This window comes from Chionomys nivalis, chromosome 1 (assembly GCF_950005125.1).
Source record: "Chionomys nivalis chromosome 1, mChiNiv1.1, whole genome shotgun sequence".
Classification (NCBI taxonomy): Eukaryota; Metazoa; Chordata; class Mammalia; order Rodentia; family Cricetidae; genus Chionomys; species Chionomys nivalis.
Window position 1 is genome coordinate 77,825,509 of NC_080086.1, and position 16,053 is coordinate 77,841,561.

Sequence of the window (16,053 nt, forward strand, 5' to 3'; positions counted from 1 at the left end):
CCTAGGCACTCGATGCTCTTGACCCACTCTAAGAGAACAAGCTCCCAGAATAAAGGCCTCCAGGGGTTCCTGTTTGAACTTATCTCTGACATTCAACATGCTACCATGAAGAAGAAAAATCAGAAATTTTGCTCCCTTCCGTCAGTGAGCCGAATGGTTCAGAGACATCCCACTGCTGTAGGTAGAGGGTTGGATCCAAGCACACGGTCACCGTGCAGCCAGTTCCTAGCATTGTGCTGCCTAGGAACTGTAGGTTTCTCTACTTGTCATGGGTTCACAACTTGAAGTGTTACACAATAGTGTGGTGATTCTGTAGTATAAAATTTAATGTATAAATAATGAATTGACAGCAACCTACAGCTTGTAACACTATTGTGAAATCTTTGTCATTTAGGCACGAGATCGTGTGAAGAATGGTCTCAGCAAGCTATTAGAAACAAACATATTAGTGGATAAAATGAAACTAGACCTTTCGGCTTTAGAACCTGTGCTACTACAGAAATCACAAGACGTTGAAGCCCTGATGGAAAAGCTGGTGGTGGATCAAGAAAATGCTGATCAGGTATTGGTATTATGGGAATGGTCATAGGGGCAAAAATGCTTCAACTGCCATCTCAACAGCTGCATAGGAAAAGTGTATCGTTTTTCTCATTGCTGTGACCAACTATCTGACAGGAAGCAACTTAAGTGTAGTAGGGTTTGTTGAGCTAACAGTTTGAGGGAGTACAGTCCACCATGGCTTCAGGAGTGTGGGACAGTTGGTCACAGTGTATCCACAATTAGAAAGCAGACATAGGTGGGCACTGATGTTCAGTCTGCTTTCTCGTTTTTATTTTGTCTAAGACCCCAGCCTCATCTTCCCTACTCAGTGGAACCTTTTTAGAAACAACCCTAGAGATGTGCCCAGAGTTGTGTTTCCATGGTGATTGTAAATTCTGTCAAGTTGGCAATCAAGATTGATCCACAATAAGTGATCAGATCATTTTATTATATGTGTCATTAAAATAGATACCAGAATCAGTAATATTATTTTTCTAGAAATTCAGTAATGTTTTAAATTGTAAATATATTTCACTTGTCCAAATTAGAATGGTTCTTTACTACCGAATTGGTACCCTCAGTGACTAGAACTGAAAGAGTCATGAGAGAAGCAATATCTGAAATTATAAAACAGTTCCTCTGCCTCTGCCAATTAATGTTATCATAAGATTCAAGATGGATGAAACATATCTCCGTCTCACCATTGGTCCAGCGCAAAGGACAAATACAGATCATTATCCTGGCTCTTCAAACACAAGTCAGGTGTCTCTTATTGGAAATGCTTAGCACAAGAAACCTTTTGGGTTTTTCTAGTTTTTGGAATATCAGCATAAATAGAAAATATACAATAAGAGACTCAAATCTAAGTATAAGTCCATTTGACTTGTCTTCACGTTATAAACATCATATCGTAGTGACTTGGTACAATCGTTTTAGCTGCCTGAACTCAACTGTTGCTGTCACATGAGGTCAAGTGTGGAATTCTCTGCTTGATATTTTGAATATTGAATTGATGATTTTTGGTGCTCTATACATTTCAGATTTCAGATTTCCTTTGTTTAAGGATGCTCATTCTTAACGAGACCTCTTAAGCAATCTCGATTCTGTGGTTAGGTCCGAAATGTTGTGCAAGAAGATGAAGCAATAGCGAAAGTGAAAGCTGAAGAGACTCAAGCGATAGCAGATGATGCCCAGAGAGACCTTGAGGAAGCGCTCCCTGCCCTGGACGCTGCCAATAAAGCGCTGGATTCCTTAGATAAAGCAGATATATCTGAAATCAGAGTCTTCACAAAGCCCCCTGATTTGGTCATGACTGTGATGGAAGCCATCTCCATCCTCTTAAATGCCAAGTAAGTCAGTCATTCAGAATATCTGGTGAGATGTTCCTTTAATGCATTTTCTCCATTTTCATATTTTCCTATATGTATATTCATTGTATTCTCTAACCGTTCTACCTCTTTGGTTTGAGATAGTCATTCAACAAACTTATTCAGCAAACATTTTATTCAATGTCTATTTTATGATAGAGAGTAGGAGAAATAAAACATTGTCTATAGGATGCAGGAAGTTGGGGGGCAAAGCCATGAGCAGGTTTTTTTTAGAAGAAGATGCTCATTTGGGTATGAGGCCTTGGAAAAAGCTTAGAGACCCATGGTTTTCCTGGAATGGGAGGGAGCTGAACAGACAGCCTGTGATTTCTTCATGAAAGGTCATGTATATGTTATGCCAAGTCTGGATGACATTTAGTTTTCAAATTTTCTTCAAAAATGCCCTTTTTAAAATTTCATACGAATATATGAAAATATATATGTATATATACACCTGTCTATGTAAAACTGAAGAGTCTGGACACCCCACTACCACCAGATGTTTCCACAGGCCCTTATGCTGGCACCATGGTCAGACCAGGGCCCTATGCAAAGCACAGGTAAACATGGGCAAAGGGGACCTAAGAACCACTGGACATCTTTTCTACCTGGTCAGAATTTTTTAGAAATATCAGTGTGAAGCCTGGTCTACAGTCAGGGATACACAGAAAACCCTGTTGAGAGAGAGAGAGAGAAGAGAGAGAGAGAGTATCAATGTGGCAAAAGTTCGAAAGGACATGTTTGTTTGACCAAGAGATGCACAGCCTAGTTAGAAGGTATTTTTAAGGACACCCTAGCAAGACAGTTTAAAGGTCAAAGTTGAGGCAAAGGAGATAAAATGTAAGTACTATGGTGTCTTTAAAATGAAAACCGTAACTTCAGGACTGGAGAGATGGCTCAGCAGTTAAAAGCAACTGCTGCTCTTTCAGAGGACCTGAGTTCAGTTCCCAACACCAGTTCTCATCAGCTGGTTCACACCCACCTGGAACTCCAGTTCCTGTTGGGGAATGTTATTTTAAGGTGTGTTACTTTTGTTTATGCTGCATTTGTTGAACTCTATGAAACTGTGTCACTGTGCCTGCCTGATGGGCTAATAAAGAGCTGAACGGCCAATAGCAAGGGAGGAGAGAGAAATGGGCGGGGCTGACAGGCAGAGAAGATAAATAGAAGATCCAGGAAAGAAAAAGATGAGGGAATGAGAGAGGAGGAGAAGGACATCAGGGGCCAGCCACCTAACTACACAACTAGACACGAAGCAGGAAAGAAAAAGCTATACAGAGATAGAAAAAGATAAAAGCCCTGAGGCCAAAGATAGATGGGATAATTTAAGAAAAGCTGGCAAGAAAGAAGTCAAGCTAAGGCCAGGCATTTATAAATAGCATTAAGCCTCTGTGTAATTTATTTGGGAGCTGGGTGGCAGGCCCCCCAAAAGAGCCAAAGAGTGAAAAATACAAAACAACCGACAACAATTCCAGGGGATGCCATGTCTCTGCCTTCACAGTCACTACACTCACACATACATATTCCCGCATGCAATGCACACATCACTAAAAATATATAAATCTTTTTTAATTACTCTTTCTCTAATGTCTTACATTTCTAAAACTCTTGTTTTATGTTTCATTCTCTACTGAATCGAAGTCATAGAGATTTAATCATCCAGTTGCCTTTCTCTCCATGAATTAATTGTGCCATTAGCAAAATTCCCATTCCTAGACTAAAACTCCCCACCTCCTGGGGTCATGTTATCATGTTCTCACAGGAGTTCTTCTTGGTGTTTTCCCATTGCTTGATGGCAATGCCATTAGCTCACCATGGTCTCTTTCAGGCCCGACTGGCCAACAGCAAAGCAACTTCTTGGTGACTCTAACTTCCTGAGGAGGCTTTTAGAATACGATAAGGAAAACATAAAACCTCAGATACTGGCAAAGCTTCAAAGGTACATCAACAATCCTGACTTCGTGCCCGAGAAGGTGGAAAAGGTGTCCAAAGCCTGTAAATCCATGTGCATGTGGGTGAGAGCCATGGATCTGTACTCTCGGGTGGTCAAGGAAGTCGAACCAAAGAGACAGAAACTCAGAGCTGCCCAGGTACGGTATCATAGAAGAGAAGGTCATGACCAGCATCACTCACGCTCTCTGTGGCGGCCACTGTGACCCTCTTGTATGCAGTGTGGTAGTGAGCACAGTCCTGAAAGTAACTCACTTTTAATAACAGCAGGCAGATTTCTTCCCCAGAAGTCTTCTTTGAAGTGAGCCTTTGTAAAATAAGAAGAAAGCATCTTGAGTAGATTCCCTCATATCAGGGGGAGGGAAGATATCTGTGAAGCTGGTGGAGTTTCTGACATCTTTTGTATTGGTGGTCTGCATTCCCACATCTGGCGGGGTCATCTCAGGTGTGAGAACCACTGAACGCACAATAAGACATAAGGCCCTCATTCTTCCCAAAAGGAACAAAGGCCTTCAGGTGGAGCAGGTTACCGAAGATACGGGTATCAAGCAGGGCTGAGCAAAACCTTTCTAGGCACGTCCAGATAGTAAATACCACTCCAGCGCTGTGGTTACCATGCAGAACGAGCCAACATATAAACAATGCATGCACCAACAAGCATGGCAAGGGTCCAGCATCACTTTATAATGGACACTGTCCTTTAGTGTCACCCAAGTATCATGCCTCAAACTGTTCTCTATCTGAGGAAAGACCTGTCTTAGAGGGTGCGGGCGTGACTCGGTGAGAATGTCATCTTCTGCACCCAAAGTTCTGAGTTGAGTCCTCAGCACCCTGAAAAAAGAGAGCCAAGAAGTAGGGGTGGGGGAGGAGGAGAAAGAAGAAGCCCCAGTCTAGCTCACAGCGTGTACAGAAACAGTCGTTCCCCACTGCTCGGGGAGGGAGAAGCACTTGCCCACTGGCATGGTGCCCAGGGTCCTGTAAGCAACCCTGATGAGACTCATTCGGTTATTAGAAACAAAAGGCATATATGCTCCACAAGTATCCTACCCACCATGCTACATCCCTAGCCCAAGCTGTGCAAGGTGGAAGTCTCTGGGGATATGTAAAAAGGAACATAAATCATACTTTAAATCAGTTTTATATATAGGCAAATCAATCTTTGGGGGACCCATTTTCTTGCTTGTTTTTGTTAGGCCGAACTTGACATTACAATGGCTACTCTGAAAGAGAAGCAAGCATTGCTGAAACAAGTGGAAGAACAAATAAAGACTTTGCAAGACGAGTACGACAAAGGCGTGAATGAGAAGGAAAGTCTGGGTAAGAGACTTGGGATTTACTTCAGACAGGAAAGGCCTGGTTTTCAAGAGGAGAAAGAGTTTTCAGAGAGTCAGATCATAGCTTTCAAAAGGCCTTATTTTATTTACAATTGTATGTGTGTGTGTGTGTGTGTGTGTGTGTGTGTGTGTGAGAGAGAGAGAGAGAGAGAGAGAGAGAGAGAGAGAGAGAGAGAGAGCACATGAGTTCAGTGCCTGCAGAAGAGGATCAAATGCCCCGAAGCCAGAGCTGTGAGCCATCTGACATGGGTGTTGGGACCCACACTCAGGTCCTTTGCAGGAGCAGTAAGCACTCTTTCTGCTGAACTATCTTTCCAGCTCCCAGATCTCAGCTGTAATCGAACCTGTAGGATGAGCTTTCTAGTATCAGATGAGAAGGATGCAAATGCTGTATAAATTCCCCATCTTACATACAAAAAGGCTTGGGAGAGCATTTATGTTAGAACTCTAAAGAACACATGACTTTGGTGTAAACAATAAATACCGCAGACCGCAGAGAGCATTGTCCTCAGCCAGAGTAAGGAGCACACAGGAAGTTCCCAGTATGGAGGAGACTAGACTTGGCTCTGAGATGTACACACAGGAGGAACTGGTGTGAGCTTTTGTGGAGATGAGCTGACATCACTAGCTCCTTTGGAAACCAAAGCAAATCAATCAACTCTTAATAATTTTGAAAATAAGTCAGGCAGTGGTGGCGCATGCCTTTAATCCCAAAGATTAAAGAGACAGGCAGAGCTCTGTGAGTTCGAGGCCAGCCTGGTCTACAGAACTAGTTCCAGGATAGGCCCCAAAGCAACAGATAAACCCTCTCTCAAAAAACAAAGAAATAAAAATTAAAAAATAATTTGGAAAATATTGACTAATATGACCCAATGTTCCCAAAACTATCCAGCAAAGAACATGGCCCTGACCAAAGCACGCCTGGTACGTGCAGGAAAGCTGACGGCTGCCTTAGGAGACGAGCAGGTCCGGTGGGAAGAAAGCATTGAGAAATTCCAGGAGGAGATAGCGAACATCGTTGGCAATGTGTTTATAGCAGCGGCCTGCGTGGCTTATTATGGGGCTTTCACAGCCCAGTACAGGCAGTTGGTAAGTGTAGAGTCGTAAGAAGCTGGGGGAACTGGGTGGGGCACGGGGAACCCGTTTTCCTCGGTTTATATGGAAGCTCTCCACTACGGCAGTTCATCAGAGCAGAAATGTTTATTATGTTCACACACACGCACACACATATGCACATACACGCGCGTGCACACACACACACAGACACAGGCCTTTACCTCTCCTGTTGTCTGGTAATGGGCCATCTACACCTAGGCGTCCAATAACATATTTCTCCCTTTCCTCCTCCTACATTATAAAGCTATCCATCACTCAACACAATTACCCTGCGGTCCCTGCCTTTATATCACAAGTGGCATCTAAAGTCAGCATAGATGTGGACTCTTGAAGAGGCAGGACAAGCACAAAGAGAAGATGAAAAGGAACAAGGCACTGGATGAATCTGCATTTTCTGGGGATTTTGTCTTTATATGCATGTGTACACACACACATACATAATTTATCAGAACACAGATATTCTGCCTACATGTCTAATTTTCCAGAGAAAATTCCTTTCAAGAAGAATTGCATAGCCATTTTTTATGAAATAACTTTCTTCCTGAGCAGTGGAACCTGGTCTAAGAGCCACCCAGACTCGGAAAGTGCTCAGGGGTTCCCTGGTTCAGTGTGAACAGTCCTTTGCTGGGGAGCAGGGAAAGACAGTTCTGTATCATGCAGGGGTACTCCCAGCCATCACGAGAACCACAGTCTTCTTCACATGAGAAGACTGGAGTCCACACAGACGCTAGCATGCCTGTGTTACAGCTAACGACACTGTTCTGGTGCGAGATTCCTGGGTTTCAGGCCACTTCTTTGTTCCATGTCCCCTATGGATATCAGTAGGCCATAGCTCTCCCAGGCACTGGCTTCTTGCTGCTCTCCACCGTGTGTTGAATGTTCCTCCTTATTTATACAGCTTATAGAGTGCTGGATTGAGTCCTGCCTGGTCCTGGACATCCCGATTGACCCCTCCTTCAGTCTCATTAACATTCTTGGAGATCCCTACGAAATCCGGCAGTGGAACACAGACGGGCTGCCCAGAGACTTGATTTCCACAGAAAATGGCATTTTGGTTACTCAGGGGAGAAGGTGGCCTTTGATGATTGATCCCCAAGATCAGGTGTGTAGCAAACGCTCGTGACCGAGGGGCCCTCTGCTGAATATTTATCTATCTGTGCTAACATGGAAGAGAGGAATTTGACAGAATTGAATGGCCATGGAGACTTAAACCAGGGGAGCTGAGAAGTCCTTCTGCGCAGAGTCCCTGGCCGTACAGAAGTGTTCGGTCTTGTGAAAAGTCAGAAGGGGCTTGCCTGGAAGCTCTCTCTTCATTTTGACGAGTTTTATTTAGAAGACTGGCCGTTAGTTTTCTGTCTTCTATTAGGGAGCATATAAATTGACAGAAATTCGTGATCGTGAATCCTTTTATCCTAAAAAGTCTTAGAAATCAGTTTGAAGTCAGAGTACATGGAATTGGGGGCAAGCCTGCCTTCAATTTACAGAGCCCTGCTGTCTGGTTTCCTAAATACTCAAGCAAGGACCAGCACGGGAGGCGCCAGCGAAAGTCTCAGCACCTAAGTGACAGGCACCTGGCTTTCGTAGGCTGCTCTTCTCTTCCTTTGTTTTAAACTTGGACAAAAAGAGGACTCTCAAACATTGGACTTAAGCGGTGTTTTCATGGGGAGAGGAATTTTTGCTTTGTTTGGAGTTTTGTTTTTTATGTCTCCAATTTAGTCGTACAGTATCTCTAAACTTTATTCTAGAAACTTCCCCTTCCGTGACTTTTGTTTTACTCACAAGTAAGGACCTTCTGTGCATTTTGTCTCACAGGCCAACCGCTGGATAAGAAACAAGGAGAGCAAGAGTGGGCTAAAGGTCATTAAGCTTACAGACAACAATTTCTTACGGATACTAGAAAATTCTATCCGGCTGGGTTTGCCTGTCTTGCTGGAAGAGGTTTGAGTTTTGCTTTGCCCTCTCATGTTAGTTCCTTATTATCCAATGTCTGGCATGCTGTCTGTTCAGGCCAATGGACCACACCTGCACATGTGAAGGACCCCAGTCAAGTCCATTTTCAAGTTGGCCAAACCAATTGCTACTCAAACAGTACAACATTCTCAGATGAGCTGGAATCCGTTAGTTGAAGGAAGTTTCACCACATTATTTTGTAGCTGCGTCTTTAGTTTCCAACACTGCTCGTTCCCAGGCCTCACTGTGGGCCTTCAAGGATGGAAAATTCAAAGCAGTAATGACAGTAGGAAGCTCTGTCTGCATACATGCCACACACTAATGTTGAGCTATGAACTATTCCAGTAGATGTAATCATTATTTCTGTTTGGGTGCAAGGTCAGATTAAATTGATGACTAATAAAAATGAACCTTTTGTGAGACAAGTCTCATATATACAGCCTGGTCTCAAACTTATTATGTAGCCAAAAGTTACCTTGAACTCTTGGTCCACTCTGCTTGCCTCTACCTCCTGAATGCTGGAATTACAGATTGTGCCATCAAAGCGCATTTCTCCAGTGCTAGAGCTAGAACCTGGGACTTTGGGCAAGCTAGGCACATACGCTGGCCAACTGAGCTACAGTCCCAGCCCGCAGGGGGGCATGGTTCATTGAGGTAAAATGTTCTGCTGTGAGATTTATCACTCCAAGACTAATGTTGCTTGCATTGTTTGCTCATTCCTCAGACATCTGAGAGCAAACTGCAAACAATATTAACAGAGTCCCTGTCCTCAATAGCACATAGACTCATTGGGGACAAAGATAGTAAACAAAGAAGAAAAGAAGTGAGGGGAGGGAGGAAGAGATCTTTTTGAGCAAAAGCTCTGAAAGAACAACCAGGATACAGCGATAGCCAATAAGAGCAGGGATATGATCTGTTCTAGTTTCATCCTCTTGCTGGGATAAGACACTCTGACAAAAAAGATGTCTGATGTGTTTATCTAATTCAATAAAAACTCGGGAGTTAGCTACTGGGATAAGAACCTGAATGATCAGAGAAGTGGTGGAGAAGTGACCAGTGACCTATTTCTGTCCTTCCTTCATCCAAAAGGGCTGAGACCCTCTCTAAGCCCTGCCCTACTACTTACTGTCTCTCTATCTTTCCTCAGTCCTCCAAAACCTCTATGGTTAATTTTGATCAGGTATTAGCTAGAGCTACCTTCTGCTTCAAAGCAAATTTTATTGTCAGAATGCAATTGCCTAATGACCACACTTTGCTTTCCTAATTTGCCATCCCATTTTTTAAAGAGAGAAGGAATAAATAAAAGCATGGGCTGTGACCACTTAAATCCCATGTAGAAGTATCTCTGATAGAACACAAAAGGTGCTCAGAAATGATATTGACAGGGGTAATTTCACTGCAGCCCTTGTAACAAGGACTGATAATAACATGTCATCCCTAACATTTGTGGGAACCCGTCAAAATCTGATTCTCACTATCCTAATTTATTAATTCTTACTTCAGCCTTACCAGATAGTTACTATTATTATCCCATTCTTCTAATGAGAAACTGAGGCAGTAAGAGGTTCAACGATCTGAGCAATCTTAACTGCTTAGAAAATCCAAACAGAGTTACAATACTCCCCATTGGAGCCACGTAGAACAACTTCAATGCATCCAATCTTTGACCAACACAGAAAAGGTGCTGGAATGAATCCCAGGCCCTGTCTTGAACCCTGCCAGTCATGTGACAGAGGGAAGTCTCTGGAAGACTGCAGCACAGTTATGTTAGCTTCAAGCTATGCTCTCAACCCTGCGCTCACTTTGAGACATGAGAGGTCTCAGGACATTTCTCCTTCACATCAGAGAACAAAATCCTCTGTAGTGCTGTCCCCTGTGCAGGAGAGCCCTTTATCTATAGCAGAGCACACTTGGGAGTCAGTATCCCCACAGGGACGGGATGCTCCAGCCGGGCCTTCGCTGCTCTCCAGAGCTTGGCGTCATCTCCACGATGCTCATTGTTGGATCCTCTCTGTGTTTGCTACAGTGCTCCTTTCAGACTTGGTCCCTGTCCGCTTATCAGTGTGAAATCAGTCTTGTCTTTCTCAGGGTTCCGTGTGGGGGCTGGGGAGGATGTGGGTCACATGTGCATGCATGTGGCAGGCAGAGGTTGACCTCAGGTGCCCTCCTCTATCAGTCTACGTCTTGTTTATGAAACAGGGTCTCTCATTACACCAGGAGCTCATCAACTAAGTGTACAATCTTAGATGACATCAAGGCAGATTATTTACTTGGCTACAAGGTCTATCAAAAGTTTAGTCTCTTTGAGATCAAAAGGAAGTTGCAGAAAATGGTATCACCACATAGACCTACTTGTGTGTAGGCACTGAGGTCACCCGGCAGTCATTTGCCATCATGTTCCTCGCTAAGATAATTTCTCATAGGGATGAGTAGCATGTGAGATCATTCTAAATAAAGGCAGTCCCTTTGTGTGCTCTTAATCACTTATGCAAGTGATAACTAATCAGAGAGCACGCACTGTTAGAGGTAATGTAAGGGTATTAGGAAATACATGATCACTGGGAAAGTACTTATTCAAAGTCAATCCTGAGACTCTTAAATGTCAAATTGGTGGCATCCATTTTCCATTTGTTTTTTGTTGTTTTTTTTTTGTTTTGTTTTGTTTTTTGTTTTTTCATGGTTCGTTTCCATCTTTAAGCTCAGAGAAGTCCTGGATCCGGCCCTGGAACCCATTCTTTTAAAGCAAACTTTCATCAGTGGCGGAAGACTACTTATCCGCCTTGGAGATTCAGACATTGATTACGACAAGAGCTTCAGGTTCTATATGACAACGAAAATGCCGAACCCACACTACCTGCCTGAGGTGTGTATGAGCCGCGAGTGTATGAGCTGGAACCTTTCACCCAGATGAGTTACGTGTGATGAGCCGCTGAAATGAGCTTGGTGGGGTCCCCCATGCAGGGACCAGCTGACAACCTCTCCTGCTCCCCCTTCTCTCCCTCCGCCACCCTCCTTTCCTTCAATAGGACACAATGCCCCACCCAGTCAGTCCCCAGAACAACAACCTGTCTCACAGCACTCACATGTCCATGTCCTGTACTCCCAAATACTGTTAGAAAACTCTAGAGAATTTAGAGAATCATTCACTGGCCAGAGTTTCAGTAACTGTTGTTAGAAATGGCAAGAAGTATTACCTTCTGCCTGCCCCATGCCCTTGCTTTTTTTCAAGGGAAATCTGAATATTATGAGAGTGTACTAATAGTTACCCCTAAAGATGTTATGATGAAATGAAAGATGTAAAGCAGCTCATTTTATTACCATAAAGCTTCTTTTTAACAGACATGGGCAAGGCACTATATGTAACTGATTTTATTACCTTGTCCAGTCCCCACAGATATCCTGTGAATTCTTTATAACTATCAAAAATGAAAACCCAACAGAGGTAAAAGGTTTGCCTAAAACCATGCAACCACTGCAGGGTGCAGCTGAAATTCAAACCCAATTTGTTGATTCTAAAATGCTGCTGCTATCCCTTTCTGGCTCATTGATCCTAAAGCTATCACATAGGATCCTGAGTGAGGGGAAGCGGGGGGAAAAGCAAGATTACCACTCCTATTGGCAGAGAAAATCATGAATGGAATTCTGAAGCCATTGACTTTTGAACGCCATGGTCTTCTTGGTGCGTGTGGGTAGGCATGTGTGTAATCAGACTAGAGACGCCCTTCCGGGAGAACGGAGATCCTGGTCCCATAAAGGAAGCCCATCACATCATGCCAGCTGCGCTTAGGCATTCGTGTCCTCCCTGCTTCTCTTCCAGGTGTGCATCAAAGTCACCATCATCAATTTCACTGTAACTAAATCGGGTCTGGAGGATCAGCTGCTAAGGTAACCGGGTGAGAGAGTATGTTTGGGAAGCTGGGTGATGTCCATGGGTTTCCTAATGTCTTGTTTAGAAGGGTGGTTTGAGATTTATTTATTTATTTTTTGGTTGACTAATTTCTTTTTTTTTAATTATTTATTTTTCCATTCAAAAATTTACACTTCCTCCCCTCCTCCCATTCCCGCCCCCCCACTCACCCTCCTCCCTCCCCCTCCCTCCTTAAGAGAAGGCAGGGAACCCTGCCCTGTGGGAAGTCCAAGCCACCACTGCCCCCCTCGCATCCAGGCCTAGGAAGCTTTGCATCCAAATAGACTAGGGTCCCAAAAAGCCAGTACATGCAGTAGAAACAAGTCCCAGTGCCTTTATCAATGGCTTCTCAGCCCCCATTTTCAGCCACATTCAGAGAGTCCAGTTTGATCGCATGCTCATTCAGTCCCGGTCCAGCTGGATTTGGTGAGCTCCCACTAGAACAGGCACACTGTCTCAGTGGGTGGACCAACCCCTCGCGGTCCAGACTTCCTTTCTCATTTTCTCCCTCCTTCTGCTCTTCAACTGGGCCTTGGGGGCTCAGTCCATTGCTCTGATGAGGGACTTTGTCTCTATCTCCATCCGTGGCCAGACAAGACTCTATGGTGATATTCGAGATAATCATAAGTGTGATAGTGGGGCAAGGCCAGTTCAGGCACCCTCTACTCTGCTGCCAAGGACCTAGATGGGGACATCCCCATGGACACCTGGGATCCCCTCTAGAACCAAGTCTCTTGCCAACCCTAAAATGGCTCCCTTAATGTAGATATCTTCTTCCCTGCTCCTATATCCGCCCTTCCTCCATCTCCACCCTCCTTCTCCCGCAAGCACTCTCCAGTCTTTCCCTTTTCCCATTTCTCTCCCCCTCTCCCCTTCCCCCAACCCTACCCCATCCCCACTCCCATGCTCCCAACTTTTACCTGGCAATCTTGTTTGCTTTCAATTTCCAAGAGGATCTATACATGTTTTTCTTTGGGATCATCTTGTTGTTTGGCTTCTCTAGGCTTGTGAACTATAGGCTTAATGTCCTTTGTTTATGACTAGAGTCCACTAATGAGTGAACATACCATATTCATCTTTTTGGGTCTGAGTTATCTCACTCAGGATAGTGCTTTCTATTTCCATCCATTTGCATGCAAAATTCAAGATCTCATTGTTTTTTACCACTGAGTAGTACTCTAATGTGTATATAGTCCACACTTTCTTTATCCATTCTTCCATTGAGGGGCATCTAAGTTGTTTCCAGGATCTGGCAATTATAAATAATACTGCTATGAACATAGTTGAACAAATGCTTTTGTAGTATAATTGGGCATCTCTTGGGTATATTCCCAAGAGTGGTATTGCTGGATCCTGAGGTAGATTTATTCCCAATTTCCTGAGAAATAGCCACACTGCTTTCCAAAGTGGTTGCACAAGTTTGCATTCCCACCAGCAATGGATGAGTGTTCCCGTTGCTCCACATCCTCTCCAGCAAAGGCTATCATTGGTGTTTTTGATTTTAGCCATTCTGACAGGTGTAAGATGGTATCTCAAAGTTGTTTTGATTTGCATTCCCCCCGATCACTAAGGAGGCTGAACATGACCTCGAGTGTCTTTTGGCCATTTGAACTTCGTCTGCTGAGAATTCTCTTTTCAGTTTAGTAACCCATTTTTTAATTGGGTTAATTAGAATTTTCATGTCCAGTTTCTTGAGTTTTTTATATATTTTGGAGATCAGACCTTTGTCTGATGCGGGGTTGGTGAAGATCTTCTCCCATTCAGTAGGATGCCTTTTTGTCTTAATGACAGTGTCCTTTGCTTTACAGAAGATTCTCAGTTTCAGGAGGTCCCATTTATTCACTGTTGTTGTTCTTGTCTGTGCTACTGGAGTTATACATAGGAAGTGGTCTCCTGTGCCCATGTGTTGCAGACTACTTCCCACTTTCTCGTCTATCAGGTTCAGTGTGGTCGGATTTATATTGAGGTCTTTAATCCATTTGGACTTGAGTTTTGTGTATGGTGATAGATATGGATCTATTTTCATTCTTCTACTAGTTGACATCCAGTTCATATGCATGTGTGTTTGTCTCTGTGTATCTGTACTTGAGTGCAGGTGCCTTCAGAAGCCAAAAGATAGCATCAGATCCCACGGAGGTGGAGTTACAAAGGGTTAAAAGCCACCCACTGAAAGTACTGGGAATGAAACTCGGATCTTCTGCAAGAGTAGTATGCACTCTTAACCACTGAGCCGCCTTTCTAGCCGTTGTTTAGAAGTTTTGACAAAGAAAAGCAAATAATGCCGTGCGGTGGTGGCGCACGCCTTTAATCCCAGCACTTGGGAGGCAGAGGCAGGCGGATCTCTGTGAGTTCGAGACCAGCCTGGTCTACAAGAGCTAGTTCCAGGACAGGCTCCAAAACCACAGAGAAACCCTGTCTCGAAAAAACAAAAAACAAAAAACAAAAAAAAAAAAAAAACAAAAAACAAAAAAAAAGAAAAGCAAATAATAAAATAAATCTCAAGAAAAGATCTGTCTGTTATTATCAAATTTCCCACTAAACAGGTCTTTTTTCAATGTGATCAACTGTAAGAACTACCTGTAGAATTATTTTAGCTCTATATCATTGAACTTATTCTATGTCTATGCACATATAGTCACACAGCTAAAGATTTATTATTATTATTCTTTATGTCTATCGTGTTGTATATTTCTATTATTATATACAGCACTTTTTATTTTATTACTTTATCTATTGTGGATGAATGTTTGTGTACACCCTTACACCGCCACTCAAAGGACAACCACAGGAGTTGATGCTCTCCCTCCACCACATCGCTCTCAGGGATTGAACAGAAGTTTCCAGGCTCAGCAGCAGGCACCTTTAACTGCTGAGCCATCACAGTGGCCCAGAGGAAGGGCTTCAGAAGGATGCCTTTTAAACCATGGTTACTCCTAAGGGGGGCATCAGATACAGTGATGGAGCTGACAAAATAGAACTTCTATCTTTTCATCTGTTGTTTTATGATAAGAATAAATTCATGAACTATTTATATAAAAGAATTGCTTCTTTGAGATGGTAAGGTTTCATAACCTCCCATGTTCACCTTTTCTGACTCCTGTCTAAAATGTTCTGCTTCCTCTTTTTGACCTGGCATAGATGAGCATTAGTGAATGAAGCTGACTGATTGGAGTGGTAAACTGGTTCCCTCCTAGTGAGCAGATGCTGTGAGAAGAATGGTAGAGAACGTGTATCTCTGACCTTCCAGCCTGGGAGACAGCTCAGTCCATAGAGTGCCTGATGGACAAGCATGGGGACCTGCAATCAGTTTTTACATTTGTTTGCTTGTTTATTATTTAGCATGGAGTAGCTTATGCACCAGACCATGAAGCATGTGTAGAAGTCAGAGAATCACCTGTCAGCTTTAGTAATCTCTTTTCCTAATGTGGGTTCTAGGAATTGAGCTCAAGTCATCAGCCATGGTACCAAGAGCCTTTACCTGCTAAGCCATCTCTAGGGCCCCTGCAACCTCAGTTAAATTTCCAGAACTCACATGAAAAGCCAGGTGTGGTGGCTCATGGTTTTATCCCAGCACTGGGAAGGTAGAGAGAGGCAGATGACTAGAGGCATTCAGTCAGCCAACCTAACCTAATGGGTGAGCTGCAGGCCAATGGGGCACTCTCAAAATAGGTTAGGTAGCATTACTGAGGAACACCACCACAGGTTATCATTTGTCCTCCACCTGCGTGCATACGTGCACACACACATACGCACACAAACACACACACACACATATACACACACCAAATAAATAGATACATATTTAAATAAATATATGATTGGCATGCAGTTCTCTGAAGAGCCATCATGCCAACCCAGCAACCAGGGACATTGTGCTTTCAGACTCAGA

General features: G+C 43.5%; 1 protein-coding gene across 1 annotated transcript in view; it reads left to right on the forward strand.

Annotated features, from left to right (window-relative positions):
- Window positions 1-16,053, forward strand: part of Dnah6 (dynein axonemal heavy chain 6) — a 194,201-nt gene that overhangs the window by 122,416 nt on the left and 55,732 nt on the right. The window contains exons 49-57 of the mRNA XM_057768879.1: window positions 395-562; window positions 1,654-1,889; window positions 3,736-3,997; window positions 5,051-5,174; window positions 6,084-6,280; window positions 7,206-7,409; window positions 8,120-8,245; window positions 10,956-11,120; window positions 12,075-12,142. Coding sequence (XP_057624862.1) covers window positions 395-562; window positions 1,654-1,889; window positions 3,736-3,997; window positions 5,051-5,174; window positions 6,084-6,280; window positions 7,206-7,409; window positions 8,120-8,245; window positions 10,956-11,120; window positions 12,075-12,142 — 1,550 coding nt within the window. The remainder of the gene's footprint in view (window positions 1-394; window positions 563-1,653; window positions 1,890-3,735; window positions 3,998-5,050; window positions 5,175-6,083; window positions 6,281-7,205; window positions 7,410-8,119; window positions 8,246-10,955; window positions 11,121-12,074; window positions 12,143-16,053) is intronic.